The sequence below is a fragment of the Narcine bancroftii genome, chromosome 4 (assembly GCF_036971445.1).
Source record: "Narcine bancroftii isolate sNarBan1 chromosome 4, sNarBan1.hap1, whole genome shotgun sequence".
Lineage (NCBI taxonomy): Eukaryota > Metazoa > Chordata > Chondrichthyes > Torpediniformes > Narcinidae > Narcine > Narcine bancroftii.
Window position 1 is genome coordinate 237,737,655 of NC_091472.1, and position 19,901 is coordinate 237,757,555.

The window sequence follows — 19,901 nt, forward strand, 5'->3', positions numbered from 1 at the left end:
AGAGACTTAGGTGCTAGAATCTGAAGGAACTTAGCAGTCGAACAGCATCAGTGGGGGAAAAGGTTCTGGCCTGAAGCACTGACCATTCTTCTCCTACAGATGCTGCTCGATCTGCTGAGTTTTCTCCAGCAGATTGTACTTTGTCTCTTATTCCCTGCTGAACTTGTCCTCACATTGAACCACAGATCAAAGGCATAGTTATTGGCACTCATTGGGGCCCGGATTTTGCCTGACATTTTGTGAATATGTTGAACAGGCTTTGTTTCAGTCTGACCTTATCCACTCCCCCATCTGTGTCTCTGACACATCAATAACTTGTCAAGACAAGTTGCATGACTTTTGCTGCCAATTTTGACCCTTCCCTTATATTCACATGGTCAGTCTTTAACTCTTCCCTTCCCTTTCATAATCTCTCTGTTTCTATCTTAGGAGATAGACTAGTTCCTAATATCCCTTAAAGCCACCTGAATCCCACTGCTATCTTGATGACCTCATCCCACTCTGCTTCCTGCAAGGACATTCTCCCAGTTCCTCCATCTCTGTCATATCTACTCCAATGATGAGACATTCTGTAAGGGCTTCTCAAATGTCTTTGTTCTTCCTGAACTGCACTTTCTCCTCTCCCTTTGTTCATAAAGCCCTTGACCACATCTTAATTATTTCCCTTGTCCCTTCAAAGAGATTCCCTAAAAAGTGCATCTTCCTCTTTCATTCCCTTTCACCAGTTCACAGGGATCAATCCCTTCATGGCCCAATGGTCCACTCCTCCCTTCCCAACCACCTCCCCCCCTTCTCCCAGCACTTTCCGTTGCAACCTCAGCCAATGCAACACCCATCCTTACACCTCTTCTCATTATTCAGGGACCTAAACAATCTTTCTGGGTGAAACAGTGATTCACTTGCATGTCTCCAACTCAATTGCGTTCTGTGCCCACATTGAAGTCTCTGCTACAATGGAGAAATCAAACAGAGACTGGGTGAATGGCTTGCAGAATACGAGAATTATTGACTCTGAGCTCCCAGTTTCCTGTAGCTTTAGTTCCTTACCCAACTTCCACTTTGATTTATTCAACTATGCCCTCCTGTACTTTCACACTGAGGACCAACAGGAGATTGAGGAACAGCACCTCACCTTGCTCTGGGCATGATGGAGTCCTCTGGACTTAACATCAAACACTGCATCCTCATGTAACTTGATTTCTCAGTTTGAATCAGTCATCCATCCAAGAGATCAGCATGGGTTTTTTTTACCCTTCATTTCTCTCTGGGATTAGACGATGTGTCCTAGCCTACTCTTCACTTCACAACTTCCACATTCTTTTCTCTCTATAGTTTTAAATATGAATTATACACCATGGGTGGAAGCCCATTCTGGTCACTGAAACCTACACCACCCAATTACAACCCATTAACTGACCAACCCCATACGTTTTGGAGGTGAGGAAAAACCCAGAGGAAACTGACATGCAGGTCACAGGGAGAACATACAAATTCCTTACAGAGAGTGCCAGATTTGAACCCAGGCCACTGGTGCTGTAATAACATTGTGCAAACTGTACCACCTAGGTACTCACACTCTTATTTTTCCCATTCATTCATTGACGAGAGAACTTTACAGAAATATAAGGATGGCCAATGTTGGAATCCTGAGTACAGCTGTGGGAATTTAGTGGGTAGAAAACTGGTCAGTTTTAGATCTGGACCCTTAATTGAGACTAAAGTGGGAAGGGGAGACATCAGAATATCTTGGAGTGGATGACGCTGGAGAATGACCACACGTGATTGAATATTGGATAGGAGTGGTGGAAAGGCAGAAAAGGGAGAGACCAATGGGTCTTGTTGGCTAGTGGTGTCCAAGAGGTGCAGGACTCTTGGAGTCAGGTTAAAGGATGAGTAGTGGAGGGGTTGGGATTGCTCATAACAGAAATTGTCAAGGAGCAGGAGCCAGTGGAAGAAGCATTCGGTGTCATGGCAGGCACAAAATTCGCTGAGCTCTGAGTGTACAGGTGCAAAGGTGAATCCTTTGCTGAAGACTTTTGCTCTGGCCATGCACCAGCCAACAATCCTGACCCCAGCATGGCTGCATTCCAGATTCCCAGCTGTGTCTATACACACCGCTCACAGTCCACACCTACAGCTCTCACTCTGGGGCAGTGAGTGGTCCAGATGCTGAAATGTGAGGACTTCCAAATAATTGGACAACAGTTTGTCAGAGTATTACTGAAATAGATTAAAGTGGCCTATTCTACCTCACTTTTTTTTAAAAAAACATTTTGCTTCCGATCTGCTGTAGCTTCATTTATGACATACATTATTTAAACCCCCTGCCTAAGACTTGCAGTCAGTCAACGACCTACAATGAATCTTCACTGCAATAACACAAATCTTCATCAATGCAGACTCCAACTTGATTGACGCAGCCCCATAGCTTCGGAACTGCAAGGAATCCTTGAGAAGTAAACTGGACACCATCATTTTGAATTTCAGATGATTGATGCTCAAATGGTGCAAATTATAATTTTCTGTATGATTTCTCTGTTTATATAAGAGAAATACCAGAAGACATTGGTTAAAGGTGAGTGGAGGAAAGTTTAGGGGGAGATGTCAGAGGTGTTTTATACAGAGAGTGATGGGTATCTGGAATGCATTGTTGCCAAGGGTGTGGTGGAGACTGGAACAACAAGGATATGCAAGACTCTTATATAGGCACATGGATGTAAAATAAATGGAGGATTATTGGTGATTTGGTGGGGAAAAATGAGATTGTCGAGGAGTAGATTTATATAGGTCAGCACAGCTTCGTGAGCTGAAAGGACTGTATTGAGCTGGAATGTTCTATGTTTTATTATGGACCTTCCTGATTAATTAACTTGTACATATACATTTCCTCTATCTGTCAAGAAATCCTCAACTAAGCAATTATTTATTGAAAAATTACATATCTTCATGTCAGAGTACTAGAACTGCTGATCTTATGTCAGAATTTTCACCATTGTTTGAGGTCGATGAGCTGAGGTACCTGGTCTGATGGAAACAGTTGGCTGGGGAGCTGGTTCTCGTGTCGAAGGCAACGTTGACAACGATACCATCATCTGCTCCTCTATGTCAGGCAGAGAGCGGAATTCATCCACGCTGAGGCCCAAGGCGGGCTCACTTGCGATTTCTTTCACCTGCGCTGGGTCTGTGTTCCTGGTTCCCACAGCAAAGACTGTAATGCCAGCTCGCTTCAGTGCATCTACAGATTGCTTTACATAGTCTCTGGACCTTCCAGCCAGCACGAGCACTAACACCTGAGGGACTCCTTTATCTTTCCTGCTCCCTGAGGATCTGGTGAAGTGGTTTGTCCTGACATATTCCAGAGCTGCCCCTGTATTAAGTGGCAGCCCACCTCTCTGTCTGAGCCCCTCCATGTGAGACATAATTTCATCTTCTGTAGAATAGGTGTTCAGATAGAACTCAGTCTCTGCATAATTGCTGTACTGCACTAGACCCATCTGAACCCCATCACTTCCAATGTCAAGGTTCCCGATTATCCGTGTGAGGAAATCACGGAGGCGAAGAAAATCTATGTTGCTGACATAATCCGAGGCATCAATGAGGAACACGATGTCCTTCTTGCCCAAAACTTTTGGTAAAACTGGAAAATAAAACCCAATGTTATCCACAATAAATGCAATAGGTAATAATAATAACACAAGGTGTTGTCCAGCAGAGCAGAGAAGCACCTCTGTATTATATAGTTGTCAGGATATATTTTATGAACCCTGTTGGTCCAAAATTTAAATATTTACTCCCTAATTAATTATTCTCTCTAGTTTTACAACGTTGGATTGGATATACTGTGATCCACTCACACTGGTGTTTGTAAACAGATTCAGTGCACTGGAGAGAAAGAGTTACATTTTCAAAGTGGTCCAGGAGAAATGGATGAAGATGGAGGATTTTACTTCCATTGAGTGGTTGCCACAACAGGAATACCTTATTTAAAACAGAGCAAAACAGATGTAATAGTGATGTATGTAATTATCCGAGGCATGTGACAGGGTGAAAGGCGAGCGCTAATTGGGAACAGATAATCTCAGGGAAAGGCACAGCTGAAATGTGGAGTTTGTTCAGGACTATTTGTATGGAATTCTGAATATTTTATCCCAATGAGCCAGAGAAAGGATGGGAGGTAAAGAAACCATGATTGACAAGAGCAGTAAAGCGATTAAACAAAAGAAAGAAGGAGGCAAAAATCAGGCTTTTACAAATTAGAAGGTAGCCAGCAAGGAATTTCAAAAGGGACAAGAGAGCTAAAATGGGACATGAGAATGCCTTTTCAAGAAGGATTAAGGAAAACCCCAAGGCATTCTACCTGTACATGAAGAATGAAGAACAGGAGGATGATTAAAATGAAGAAAGGACTGCAGGGATAAAAGGAGGCGGTAGGGGAGGTCCTTTTTTGCTTCAGTATTCACCAGGGAGAGGTATCTTGATGAATATGATGTCAGTCTAGAACAGGCTAATGCACTGGAGTGTACAAGGATAAGAAGGAGGTGGTGTTGCTGATTCTGAGAATCATTAGGATGGTATGTTGCCTCCCTGGTGCTGGCGTCTGAAATATCTCCGATGGCGTTCACGGCATTCTCAGGAGGGAGGGTGAGCAGCCAGATGTCATGGTCCATGGGTAGGAAGGGTAAGAAGGCCCTGAAAGGATTCCCTGAGCAATACTATCAAACCTTCCTGTGATGATATTAGATCCCCATCCAGTTCAGATGCAAACCATCCCATCGGAACAGGTCCCTCCTTCCCTGGAAGAAACCCCAATGATCCATGTGTTTAGTCACATGTAAAGCTGCATTATCCTCCTATTTCTAACCTCATTAGCATGTGGCACAGGTAGCAATCCTAAGATCACAACCCTGGAGATCCTGTTCTTCAACCTAGTGCCTAACTCTCTGGCCTTCTTCAAGCAATTATAATTCTTTCAATAGATTTCAAGATTTAGAAGCAAATTGGAATTGTCATAATTTGGAACAGTTTCTTTAGTTTTAATTTAGAGATAGAGCACAGTAAAAGACTTCTAGCTCATAAGCCTGTGCCCCCCAAATACACCCATGTGACCAATTAACCTACCAGGTGTTCTAGTTTCTTTCCATGTCTTTGGAACACGTGGTCATGGAGAGAACATACAAATCCCTTACCGATATGGTGGATTTGAACCTGGGTCACTGGCGCTGTAATAATACTGCACCACATCAATTATTGTTTCGATCACAATGAAATCCTCAGCTATTATGACTTTATATGTAACTCTATAATAATAAAAGCTTAGGAAACATAACTGCTCAAAGGATGAACCCATTATGGTCTCCAGCTCCTCCCTGTATGTGCGCCAGCTTGTATGGTAAATTTGAACAGTGCACAAAAGTGCTTGAGGAACTCAGCAAGTTACACAGGATTCATGGAAAGCAATAGGTAGTCGATGGTTTGGTCCTGATCCCAAAACGTTCACTGCCTATTGCTTTCCACGGATGTTGCATGACCTGCTGAGCCTCTCCAGCACTTGTATGCACTGCTCCACTTCTTCAACTTCTGCAGACTCTTTGATCAACCCCTGGATTGTGAAAAACATGCCAAATGATGGAGCAAGATATAAGGAGTAATTTTATGAAATGGCAAAAGCTGTTAATTTAAAACAAGCACAAAAACATGAGAGTGCCAGTCCAAGAGATTCCAAATAGGTTATATCCTGTCATTCAGCAATATTTTTTTCTGCATGCATCTAGTTCTGTTAAATTATTGTACATAAATTAATCTAATCTGAATGAACTTTATATGTATTAATAATTACTTCCAAAGCAATTATAAGCTGAAGCAGGAAACTTCAATAAATACCTTGCTTTATGTGAATGATTGGCTGCTCGGTAGGTAGTTGTAGTGGAGGCAGGGTTGATAATGGCATCAACGCCTTCGTCTGTATCCTTGGCAGAAGGGGGAATTCCTTTACCCAGAATACCAAGCTGGGGTCACTTGCAATCACCCTGAGCTGTACTGGGTCTGCTTTCTTGGCACCCACAGCAAAGGTCCTGACTGCTGCTCTCTTCAAGGCAGCTGCTGGCAATCTGATGTCATCTGTGGCCTTCGTGCCAGTGATGAGCACCAATATCTGGGGAACACCTTCTTCCCTCCTACTGCCTACAGCTTTGGTGAAATGATTTCCGAGGACATAGTCCAGCGCTGCCCCAGTCTGGACCACCCTGCCCCCTTTTACCTTGAGTCCTTTCAAATGATTCAGAAGTTCGGCTTTAGTTGAGTAACTGTTCAAGAACCATTCCGTTCTCACATTGTCACTGTACTGCGCCACACCTACTTGAACTCTGTCCCTTCCGATGTCCAACATATTAACCAGCTTTGTTACGAATTCGCGGATGTGGACAAAGTTAACATTCCCGATAGTAGCAGATCCGTCAATAAGGAACACAATATCTCTTCTGTTCACTTCCTGGGGTGCAGCTGGGGAAAAAAAAATGAAAGGATTGTGATTCACTCAAGACCATTCTAGCGTCACAGTTAGCACAACGCTAAACAGCATCAGCGCACCGGGTTTGAATCTGGCATTGTCCGTAAAGAGTTTGTACATTCTGCTTGTGACCTGTGTGGGGTTTCTCCAGGTGCTCCAGTTTCCTCTCACTCTCCTAAACATGTGGGGTTGATAGGTTAATTAAGTGAGAAACATTTCATGGGCTGGAATGCCTTCTTCCATGCTGTAGAGTTTTTAAAAATTAAAATATAATCTTATCGGATATTCTATTCAGAGCAATATGTCCATCTGGTGGATATCACCATGGAAACCGCCAATGACAGATTTTTAAAATCCTGCTATACTATATTAAATATGATGACGACACAGAAAGGTGGTTTCAGCTCTATCACATATCATTCCTCCACCCCTTTCCCGCATGCTGCATCTAAACATCGATGGGTGACTTCTTCACCAAGCACCTACACTCAGTGTATGGGACTAAACTTGAGCTTCCTGTAGCCAACCATTTGAACTCCCCCAACCATTCTTTGTCTGTCCTTGGCCTCATCCATAGTGGGGGTTGGAGAATCCTGGTGGAAGAAGTCAGCATGGAGACGGAGCCGACAGAAGATTTCAACATCATGGCGTGCACGGAACTCATTGAGGTGTGAGTGAAGTGAGTTAGTGAGACCTCCACTGAGCACAGAATGTTTTCCTTTTCAGCCCTGAAATGTTGGTTATATATTTTCCCTCCTCTGGATTCAGCGAGACCTGCTGAATTCCTCCAGCATTTTCAACACATCAGATTACTCCTGATGACCTTAAACCCAATGGCATGAACTCTGAATGTTCTAACCCCAACTCCCATCTGATTCCTCTTTTTCTATCTTTTCATTACCTGCTCCTGGACATATTTTATTTATCTCTCCCTAATGTTTCTTTTCCCTTTCCTAATGGTTTCCCCCTTTCTCCCTACTGTCCCTCCACCTCCCACACCTTTTGTACTATACACTATCACCTGCGGGTTCTTCCCCAGCTTTTTTCCCCCTTGATATATGCAATTTCCATGCTTCTATTTTAGTCTTGATCAAAGGTTCAGAGCTGAAATGCTGACAGATCATTTCCACCCAAGAATGCCACCTGACCCGCCAAGTTCCTCCAGCAATTATTTGGCTATCAAAGATTTCAGCATCCACAGCTGTTGCGTTTCTCAACTGCTCCCTGCTACAGTTCATCTTCCACTTATTCCTCTTCATCTAATCTGGCCAGCATTATTTGTCACTCTGTCCTTCTTTGGTTCTCAGCTTGCCTAAAATACATCTGCACAACATATCAAGTTCTAATTAATCATTGGGTAACCATACATTTCCACTGGCATTTTTCCAGGAGTCAGATGATGCTATTTGCAAAACTATGTGTGAGTTAATGATTCAATAATATTGTAAATATTTCAAATACCTTCAGTAATGGCAACTGTTGGAGTGATCATGGTTGCTGAAGGCTTCATCACAATTGTTGATAATGGTGTCAAGACCAAACTCTGTACTTTAGGCAGCAAGTGGAATTCATTGACTTTGAAAACCAAACTTGGGTCACTTGCAATCTCCTTGAGCTCTGTTAGATCAGCATACTTGGCTCCTACAGCAAAGGCCCTGACAGCTGCTCTCTTCAAGGCAGCTGCTGACAATCTGATGTCATCCGTGGACCTTGCGCCAGTGATGAGCACCAATATCTGGGGAACACCTTCTTCCCTCCTACTGCCTGCAGCTTTGGTGAAGTGATTTCCGAGGACATAGTCCAGCGCTGCCCCAGTCTGGACCATCCTTCCCCCTTTTACCTTGAGTCCTTTCAAATGATTCAGAAGTTCGGCTTTAGTTGAGTAACTGTTCAAGAACCATTCCGTTCTCACATTGTCGCTGTACTGCGCCACACCTACTTGCACTCTGTCCCTTCCAATGTCCAATGTATCAACCAGCTTTGTGACGAATTCACGGATGCGCATGAAGTTAACATTCCCAATAGTAGCAGATCCATCAATAAGGAACACAATGTCTCTCCTGTCCACTTCCTGGGGTGTAGCTGGGGAAAAAAATAAAGGACCATGATTTACACAAGATCACGTCATGGTATCAGATGTGAAACTCAGAAACGTAGAACATATGAGGAAGAGACCCTTTGGCATTTCGAGTCTGCTCCACTATTCAGTGATCATGGCTGATCACTTTGGTTGCCAATGGATTGAACAGGAGACTGGGCGGCTGCAGAGGCTGCGGGAGTGCTAGAGGTGAATCCATGGACACTCAGTGTTTCTGAAGGAACTCTCTTTTACTTTTTATTTTATTATTGGAAGCATCGGGTAAAGCTAATGACACCACTTTGTTACCCTTTGCGGCAGGCAAAAGTTGTATCTCATGTATATTACTTTTTTTGCATTATTACATGACAATAAAGGAGTCTTGAATCTTGAATCTGCACCTTTTGCATTTAGACATCCCAAGCAGGGGAATATACATATCTAGTCAGAGTTGTCCTGTTTAAGTTAGATTATCCGTCAACCTTTTAACCTGTATCCTTCTTGATTTAATTTCTCCTCATAGAACAGATTCACCACCCCAGGAGTTGTAATTGTCAGGCTTTGCAGAACCAAGTTGGTGGCTCATTGGCTCACAACGTCACCGTCACTCAGATGGAGCTTATCCACAGTCACAGTGAAGGTCATTACCCTGACAGGCGAACTCTGCCTCTGTCACTCCAGATGCTGCCTCGCCTGATGTGCATTCCAGCATCTTAAAGCCACGAGCCGCCATGGTCAGAGCGACAAGTCATTAAGCTGGAAAAGGTGCAGAAAAAATTCACAAGCATGTTTCGGAGACTGGCAGGCTTGAGGTACAAGGACAGGCTGGATAAGCTGGGACCTTTCTTTATCCCCTGGAATGTAGGAGTCTGAGTGGTGACATCAGAGAGGAATATAAAATTATAAGGCATGTAGAAAAGGAGAACAGTCGCAGTCTTTTTTCCAGGCTTAATGGGGTCCAAAAGTAGGGAGGTTGATTTAAAGCGAGAGGAGAAAAATTTTAAAGGGACCCGAGGAGGGAACATTTTCACACAGAGAGGTGGGTATGTGGAACGAGCTGTTGGACGAAGCTGCAGAGGCCGTTGCAATTGTGATGTTCATAAAGTATTCAGACAGGTCCTAGGATAGGAGAGGTTTGGAGGGACATGGATCAAACACAGATAAATGGACCTGTGTCCATGGACATTAAACCCATTTTTCCACCTGCTTAGACTGTCTGGTGAATCTCTGCTGCACTTCCCCCACAGCAAGTGGGCCCTTTCCTAAGAAGAAAGGATCAGGCCTGAAACGTTGACTGCTTATTGCTTTCCAAGGATGCTGTGGGACCTGCTGAGCTCCTCCAGCAACTGGAGTATATTGCTCCAGTTCTCCAGCATCTGCAGACTTGTCTTAACCTGACTTTTAATTGCTGGTGGATGCTAAAGTGACTAAAGAAATCATGGAAATATATACAAAAGCAAAGGGGTGAATTAACAATGAACACTAGGAGAGCAAAGTGGATGCTGGCAGGCAATATCAAAAATATCCAAATATGTTAGAAGTATGGCAAAAATGACCAGAGGATGACAGGAAATAACAGGGTCTATTTGGGACCACAATGGAGGTGGAAGATGCAGGTAGCATTCTTCAAAAAAAATTTGCAGCTCTTTTCACAAAAGAACAACAAAAGGACTTTTAAATCTTTCACCACAGAACCTGAAAGGTAGTGGAACAGCTCACTAGCACTATTAGGCACTGAATATAAGGGCAAGGAGGTTGTGATATAACTATTCACAACATTGTTGGACTCTGAGCACTGTGTGCAGTTCCAATCGCTATTTTACAAGAGAAAAATGATTGGAGTGGAGAGAGTCCTGAGATGGTTTTCAAGGATGTTGTCAGAACCGGATGGTTTTAGTTAATGGGTAGGTCTGGATAAGCTTGGGTTGTTTTGTTTAGAGCAGAAAATGCCAACCAATGACATTTTGGATGTTTAAAATTATGAAAACTTATTTCCCTTAACAGAAGGACCAAACACCAGAGACACGACTTCAAAGGGATTACTGTAAAGGTTGGAAGGAACATGTGAAAATATGTTTTCATCAAGATGGCAAGGAACCAAGAAGTCATTGGCTGACAATGGTAATGGGAATAGAAATAAATATGAAAATCTGCAGATGGTGGCGTCTACTGGTGTGCTGGAGAAACTCAGCCAGCCAAAGGCAGTCAATGTTTCAGGCCTGAGCCCTTTGTCAGGAGTGCTGAGGATAAGACAGAGAAAAAGGTAGGAGAATGGGAAGGGAAGGAAGAGGAGCACAGGCTCACAGGCAAATTAATAGGTGAATACAGCGAGAGGGTAAAAGATAAGGAAGATGAGAAGTGATAGGAGGAGCAAGTAGCACTTTGATAGGAGAAAAGAAAGGGCAAGGGAGATACTGATGTGACCACACTTGGAGTATTGTGTGCAGTTCTGGTTGCTCAGCTACAGGAAGGATGTGATTAAGATAGAGAGGGTCAAGAGAAGACTCACAAGGATGTTGCTGGAACTAGAGACCTTAAATTGGAAAGAGAGGTTAGGCTGAAACTATTTTCCCTGGAATAAAGGAGATGGAAAGGTAACAATAAGATTATAAAATCATGAGAAGCATGGATAAGGTGGCTGATCACAGACATTTTCCCAGGGTAAGAAAGTCCAAAACTAGAGGACATACATTTCAGATAAGAAGGGAAATATTTAAAGGGGACCTTTGGGGTAGGTTTTTCCACACAGACGTTGGTGGCTATATATGAAATGAGTTTTCAGAAGAATTGGTTGAGGTGGGCACAATTACAACATTAAAAAAAAACATTTGGATATGTCCAAGGATAGGAAAGGTTTAGAGGATGTAGACAAGCAAAGGGCAATGGTAATACCTCAGGAAGGCTCTGTGGTGGATGGAAAGGGTTTTCAATAATTCTTTGAACTCTACTTAACCAACACTCCTAGTGAAAGTTGGCAATAGAAAAAGAGATGCAACCAGACAGGACACTCATTTGTGCTCCCTGTAAAATGTTGTCAAGTTAGGGAGCCATGAAAGTTAACATTGGAGCATCATTCGTACAATCCATAGAAATTTACAACTTTAAATCGAAGGAACATAGCCTTTGACCCACCTCCTCCATGTCAACCAAGGTGCCTTCCTGAGGTATTACCATTGCCCTTTGTTTGTCTACATCCTCTAAACCTTTCCTATCCTTGGACATATCCAAATGTTTTTTTTAAATGTTGTAATTGTGCCCACCTCAACCAATTCTTCTGAAAACTCATTTCATATATAGCCACCAACCTCTGTGTGGAAAAACCTACCCCAAAGGACCCCTTTAAATATTTCCCTTATCTTATTTTTGACCCACTACCATCAGGAAGGAGGTTCATGAGCATCAAAATCAGTACGACCAGGCTGGGAAATAGCTTCTTCCCACAGGCTGTGTGATTGATGAACAGTATCCAGTAACTGAGTAAATCATTCCAAAATGTTTATTTTAAATTATATCTTTATGTATATATGTTGTTATGATATGCTGTGTATTGTGTATATATGTGCATGCACTATGGACTGGAGCAAGTAAAAACACAATGCTGGAGAAACTCAGCAGGTCAAACAGCAAAGATAAAGACACATAACCAATGTTTTGGGTTTGAGCCCTTCATCAAGGTATATAAAATATGCTGTTTCTTTCTAAAGTACACTTTTAACCACTCTGATTTACTACAGCTTACAAACAAAGAATGCACTTACTGGTTTCTTTCAGTACACCATGAAGTCGACTTTCTTTTATCATTCATGAGACACAACATTGTATTCTTCAACTCTCAAACCACTACCCAGCTAAACTCCTCTGACCTCCTCATTGGCTCACCACCTCACAGATGATCCTGACACTCTCACTCTCCTCCTGCATCTGAGATTTATCCTGCGTATACTGATGCGACTGCGACAGCACCTCCTCCCACCTCGGCCTCTGAGGTAACTGATTGATTGGAACTGCCCCGCTATGTAATGTTCCGGAGGGCTGATAGTTCAGCCTGAAATGGTACGATAGTGCAGGACAGGCGATGTTTAGTCCGACTGTCAAAGGTGCCACTGGTTCTCTGATTCGTCACACTGAGGGCAGAGAAACATGCTTTGAAGGATCATGAACCATGTTAGTGCATTGCTAATAAAATGGGGGGAAATTTTTAGTTTGACCTCCCCACCTGCTCCTGTAAGGGGTTTATCCTAATCACTATCCATTTTAAATTAGGTACTGTGAACTCACAGGGTCACCACTTGTAATGGCATTGATTTACCACAGCTTACAAACAAATGAAGAATGCACTCACTCATTTCTTTCACCACACCAAGAAGTCGACTTTCTTTTTATTATTCACCAGATACAACATTGCATTCTTCAACTCCCCTTGACCCTCTCGCTCCCCTCCTCCTGTATCTGAGATTCGTCTCCCGAATACTGATGTGACTGCAACACACTGTTTGATAATGCTGAGTTTCTCCAGCATTATTGTTTTACTTCAACCACAGTTTCTGCAGACTTTTGTGTTTTACTTATGGTCTGGAGAAACACTGTTTTGCCTGGTTGTATATATAGGGTCAGATGATAATGAACTTCAACTTGAAGATTCCACAACAGACTACCTCATATCCTTAAACCAACAACCTGATCTTATCATTGACAGATACTTTATATATTTTTTAAATGGTCAAAATTCAATATTATGATGGCAGAAGTTGAGGGAGAGATTTTCTTTTCCAAAGTTTCATTTCCAAGTGGTTACTTTAGCCTGTGTCTCCTGGTTTTATGTTCACTTTCAGAATAAATTTGTCAAATATTTTTACCTTGAGTGGGAGGAATTGTTTCTTCAATCTCAAACACTGCTCCTACTTTAGATAGAAGCTGTGGTTGAACAGTTAGCAGTTCTCGAATGTCTCTCAGGATCATGATGGAATCTGGGTTGGAAGTGATCTGTTGCAGCTCCGAGGCATCGGCACTCTTGGCTCCGATGGCGATAGGCACGATGCCGGCCTGTCTCAAAGCCTCCGCTGCTGGCCCTACGTCATCCTTGGATTTCCCAGCAGTGATGAGCACCAGGATCTGTGCAGCTCCCACATCTCTCCTGCTGCCTGCGGCCGGGGTAAAGACATTCCTCAAGACAAAATCCAACGCCACGCCAGTGTTGAGGGGTCTTCCTGTCTTCAGTTTCAATTTTCCAACTATTCTCAGGATCTTTTCTTTTGTTGGATGAACATTGAGGCCAAATTCAAGTTTTGGGTTGGAACTATACTGAACCACAGCGACTTGATCAGTGTCGGGTCCAATATCTAACTCCTGGATTACTTTAAACAGAAGGCCACGGACGTATTGAAATGACCTCCCCATTCCAGGGGAACCATCAATGAGGAACACAATATCTTTCTTCCTGCCTGAAGGAATTCAAAATGAAATTAATAGGGTTAAATAAAATGTAAATATTTGGATAACAATAATAATGATGTTGTCACATCTGTTAGATGTTCAAATTCAATACATTTGCCAATTAACACATGTTCAAAATTTCCCTATAAACGATTGACCATAAATTTTAAATAATGGAAAAATGCAAAACTGGATTTCCAGAATGCAAAACAAAAACAAAAGATACTCAGCTATGCTGGTGATACCTGTGGGGAGGCAAAGTTAACCTGTGAAGCCAATGACTTGACCTGTTCATTCGGTTTCTGCCCTCATTGATATTGTCCAAAGCTGATGAGTTTTCCAGAATTTTTTTCTTCATAAGCTGTCCATTTCTGCACCTTACCCATTATATAACAGTGCCTCTGTTTCAAAGCCCCACTGCTAATATTAGTGAATCAACATTGTTATTTTAACATTGAGTGGTTAATGTCACTATCAGAACATTGTATAGAGAAATATCTTAATTATATCTGTTCATAACCCAGGCCTAATTTTAAAAGTACTATGATAAGTTAGTTACATTACTGTATCAGAAAATCAGAAATAATTATCCAGACACAAGGTAAAATTTTAATTCAGTTAATCAAATATGTTTGGAATCAAAAGCTAGTATCAGTTAGGGAAGGAAAGAAGTCTGGTACCTTTGCAAGTTTCAGTTCTGAGTGGGACTCTGAACCCAAACAAATGAGATCCTTGTATTTTCTATGGTGCTGAGGAGAAGTTGGTGGAGAGCTTCAAGTCCTGAGGAGTGAATACCACCAACAACCTATCCTGATCCAATCTTATCAACGCAATGACCCAGACAACAATAACCCTACTTCCTCAAAGGCCTGAGGAAATTTGGCATATCCCTGAGATCTCTTAACAATTTGTACAGATGCACCATAGAAAATATCCTCTCCAGATACTTCAAAGCTTGGAATGGGATCTGCTCTGCCCAAGACCGTAAGAGACCATCGAGAGTTGGAATCACATTTCAGGCCATCACACAGACCCACCTTCCCTTCATTGACTCTGTCTGCACCTCGTTCATCATTTCCACCAGTTGCAATGAGACCCACCACTGCCAACATATACCCTCTCCTACCCCTTTCTGCCTTCCACAGGGATTGTTTCCTCCATGACTCCTTTGTCCACTCATCTCTGACTCCTGGTACTTTACCCTGCATCTGCGGGAACTCCAACACTTGCTCTTACACATCCTCCTTCACCAGGGTCAGCACCAAGATGGGGGGGGGGGGTGGTATCCATGGGCATTTCCCCCCTAACAAGGTGCTGTTTTCCCCCATACTGTTGCAGCCATCCCTGGCTGTCAGACCTGCCCCACTCTCTCCCTCATCAGTAGCATCCAGGTTGACTCTCCACCCACCCCTAGCTGAGTTACTAGCGTGCATCAAGCTTAACGCAATAAAAAGAACGCTCTCTTGTCCCATGTTCGATGGATAGCCTCAATGACAGGTAGGCACTTGCTATCACCCATCGACAGGTCGGACCTTGCCCCCTCTAACTCGCTAATTTCCCCCTCTAACATACTCTGTCCTTCACCAACATTAGGGGATCTAAACAGCCCTTCCACATGAGGAAAAGATTTGACTGCATTTCCTCCAACCTAATGCAAACAGTGCTTCAAATGTGGCCCTCTCTGTATTGTGAGACTAAGTGTATGATACTTGGGGACAAATCACAGAGAATCTACACTCTGTCCTCAATGGCCATCCTGAGCTTCTGGTTGTGATCTGACACCAACCTGGGGCTTCTCCATTGTCAGCGTGTAATAATGGAAAGAATTCAGATACCTTCTGTCGTGATAACAGGTTTCTCCTCCTCAGGTTTTGCTGTTGGTTCTTCAATGATTACAGTTGGAACACTCAGCATCGTCAATGGCATTATCAATTGATTCAGGACACTTGGCAAAGAGCGGATTTCCTCCACTCTGAAGACCAAACTGGGGTCAATGGCCATCTCCTCCAACTGAGCTGCATCTGCACTACTTACACCGATGGCAAAGGTCATAACAGCGGCTCGCTTCAGCATGTCCGCTGCCTCCTCCACATCATCGCCGGACCTTCCCCCAGTGATGAGCAGCAAGAACTGGGGCACATTCTCCTTTATTCGACTTCCAGCAGAACTGGTGAAAAAGTATTTGATGGCAAAGTCCAGGGCTGAGCCAGTGTTGGCTGTCATCCCACCTCTCAGGCTAAGGCTTCTGACGTGATTCAGAAGCTCAGCTTCTGACCAGTAAGTGTTCAGGTAGAACTCAGCTTCTGTATCATCGCTGTACTGTGCCAGACCCACTCGCACCTTGTCACGTCCGATGTCCAGATGCTGAATTACTCTTGTGATAAAGTCACGGACATAAGGTAAGTTATTGTTTCCAATATTGTCTGATCCATCAATAAGGAACACAACATCTCTCTCGCTCATTTCACTTGATATAACTGGAATAACTGGAATAAAAAAAGTACATATATAGTCTTAATCTTGAGATTTAAAATGTAAAATCTCTTAAATTCTACAACAAATGGAGATCATTCCAGATGTTGCTCTAGTTCTCGAGTTTCTGCAGACTTCTGTTTTAACTCCAGATATTCTGTATTTACTTTTTGGATCCCGAGGTGAAACCTACATGAAATCAAAACTGTTAATGTTGTCACCTGTATCAATATGAACCCAAATGAACTGTGAGCTGAATGAAAGACATGTTTTTCTGAGTGCTTAAAAGACAACTTCCTCAGATCTCTTTTCTCCTGATCCCTGAATGTGAACATTAAGTCAATATTTATCACATACAAATTGGGATACTTTGTCCAATTTTACAGCATCAGTATTAAAAATAGTTACAGTCAGAATAATGCTTCCAAAGCATCAGTATGGCATTCTCTATGCCTCAGATTCCTAAAATCCTAAAAGTGCTTTCACTTTTTCCAAAGAAAAAGGGAATCAGGTAAGAAAGGGTACCATGAGCAAAGATTAAAAAGTTGTCATACCCAGTGATAAAACAGGGTCAGAGTCAAATGGATAAATTATTCATAATACTTCAAATCCTAAACTGCATAAACATCTTTTAATGCATTCATTGACTTTAAAATCAGCGCAGCAGTAACAGTGTTCCAAGTCAGAAGTAGCCCTAAAAGGGACTGCAATTATTTTGAACTCTATTCCCTGACATGCTGACATCTCCATAGATGGCATTCTATGTTTGATAAGGCTACCTCCAATGTGAATAACATTCATTGTATATAGAACATTACAGCACTCTACAGGCCCTTCAGCCCATGATGTTGTGGTAACCGATAGAAACCTACTCATCAAAGTAAACCTTTCCTACCATAACCATCAATTTTTCTTGTATCCATGTGCAAGAGTATTTTAAAATTTCCTATTGTACCAGCCTCCACCACCACTTCTGACAATGCCATCCAAGTGTGCACTGCACTCTGTTAATAAACTTACCCTTAACATCTCCCCTAAACATTTCTCCCCTCACCTTGAACAGATATACTCTGGTTTTTGCTTCTCACAACCCAGGAAAAAGATGTCTGTCAACCCCATCTTTGCTTCTTATATCTTATGGACCTCTATTAAGTTACCTCTCATACATCTTTGTTCCAAAGAGAAAAGCCTTAGCTCTGTTAACCTTGCCTCATAAGACACATTCTCTAATCCAGGCATTATCCTGGTAAATCTCCTCTGCGCCATTTCCATAGCTTCCAAAGCTTTAAGGTGACCAGAACTGAACACAATATTCTAAGTATGATCTAACGAAATTTTATAGAGCTGCATTACCTCACGACTCTTCCCTGACGCAATCCATGACTAATGAAGGCCAGCATACCATAAACCTTTCTTACTACCCTATTAACATACAGCAATCTTGAGAGAACTATGGTTTTGGACCCCAAGGTCCCTCTGTTCTTCCATACTGTTAGGAGTCCTTTCATTAACCACATACTGTCCCTTCAAGTTTGACCTTCCAAATTACATTATTTCACACCTATCTAGATTGAACACATTTTGCCACTATTCCACCCAACTGCGCATCCTGTCTATATCCTGTTATAATCTTCAATAACCTTCTACTCTATCCACAATACCTCCAACCTTCATGTCATTTGAAAACATACTGACCAATCCTTCCACTTCTTCATCCAGGTTATTTATAAAAATCATAAAGAGCAGGAATCCCAGAACAAGTCCTTGTTAAATGCCTTACTAAAATCCATATAACCCACATCTACCTTCATCAATTTCTTTTTTTACTTCCACAAAAATCTCAATTAGGCCCATCAGCCATGGCCTGCCCCTCACAAAACCATGCTGACTATCCCTGAGAAAACTCTATTTCTCTACATGCTTGTAAATCCTGTCCTGAAGAATTCTCTCCACCCCCTGGTCTATAATTACCAGGATTCCCCATTAACTTTTTTTAAACAAGGGGACCACATTAGTCCAATACTACCTGTGGCTAGGGACGGTGAAAAAATCATTGCCAACACCCCAGCAGTCTCCTCCCTTGCTCTCTGTTGTAACTGAGGGTATATCTCGCCCGGTCCCTGAGACTTATCAATCCTAATGTTTTTAAGAAGATCCAGTACTTCCTCCTTCTTAACTTCAACATGCTCCATCACATAAGCTTGTTCTAAACGGACCTCAAATTGACCAAGATCCGTTTCTCTGGTAAACACTTGTGGTGAATGTCTGCCAAGTTGCCTGTCTCCCCTCTGGCGAGCCTTGCTGTACTAACATTGGCTGTGCATTATCTCTACTGTTAAGGGCATTCCCCTTGGGTATAACTGTGTATGCACCTATTGTCTTTCATTATTGTACCATGAGTTTCTGCTAATAAATGCCATGATTATTGTTTGATCACATCATCTTTGTCTACTTCATCAACCGGCACTTCAACACTGAAGCTAAGAATTAATTTAGGACCTCCCCTATTCCTCTGCCTCCAGGCACATTGGCTCCTTTACCCATAAGTGGCCCCACCTTCATTCTCGTCATCCTTCTGCTTTTCACAAATGCATAGAATGCCAGGGTTTTCCTTAAACCTATTTAGCAAAGCCTTCATGTTCCCCCTTCTTTGTTATCTAAGTCCTTTCTTAAGTTCCTTCCTGGCTACCATATACTTTTCATGAGCCCTTCTTGTTTTTTGCTTCATAAAACTTCAGCATGCTTCCTTTTAACGATCTGTCTCTCCCTTTTATCAACCATGGTTCCCAAGTCCCGCCATATAGGACAAACCTATTCAGAACCTTACGAGGGGGTTCCTAATCATCCTCCACATTATTTCTGTGCTTTTCACCAACAACATCTATACCCAAATTACTATCCCCAGTTCATGCCTAACCCCCATCGTAATTTGCCCTTCCCCAATTAAATGCTTTACCATTTTGTCTGCTCTTATCCTTGGTCATATCTATGCTAAAGCTCGGAGAGTGTGGTCACTATTACTGAAATACTCCCCCACCCAGAAGTCTGCACCTGACCAGGTTCATTACCCAGTACCCGATCCAGTATGACTTCTCCTCTGGTTAGTTTGTCCACATATTGTGTCAGGAATCTTTCTCGGACAACCTGACAAATTCTGACCCATTATCTCTCGTGCAGTAAGGAGGTGCCAGTCAATATTTTGGAAGTTGAAATATCCCATAATAACAACCCTGTAATTTCCGGACCATTCCAAACTCTACTGATTTATCTGTTCTTCAGTGTCCCAATTTACTACTTGCTCCTTTTATATTTTTTCAGACTTCCATCCATGCTGACTCAGTAAACAATCCTTCCACAATGTCCTACAGCAATAACAGAATCCTTGATTAGTAACGCTACTCTCCCCCCACCACT

At 42.5% G+C, this 19,901-nt stretch overlaps 1 protein-coding gene across 1 annotated transcript in view; it reads right to left on the reverse strand.

Annotated features, from left to right (window-relative positions):
* Positions 1-19,901, reverse strand: part of LOC138761741 (collagen alpha-1(XII) chain-like) — a 142,735-nt gene that overhangs the window by 64,668 nt on the left and 58,166 nt on the right. Inside the window, exons 8-12 of the mRNA XM_069934406.1 lie at positions 15,851-16,501; positions 13,439-14,023; positions 7,967-8,587; positions 5,881-6,498; positions 3,020-3,637 (exon numbers count right to left, since the gene is read on the reverse strand). Coding sequence (XP_069790507.1) covers positions 3,020-3,637; positions 5,881-6,498; positions 7,967-8,587; positions 13,439-14,023; positions 15,851-16,501 — 3,093 coding nt within the window. The remainder of the gene's footprint in view (positions 1-3,019; positions 3,638-5,880; positions 6,499-7,966; positions 8,588-13,438; positions 14,024-15,850; positions 16,502-19,901) is intronic.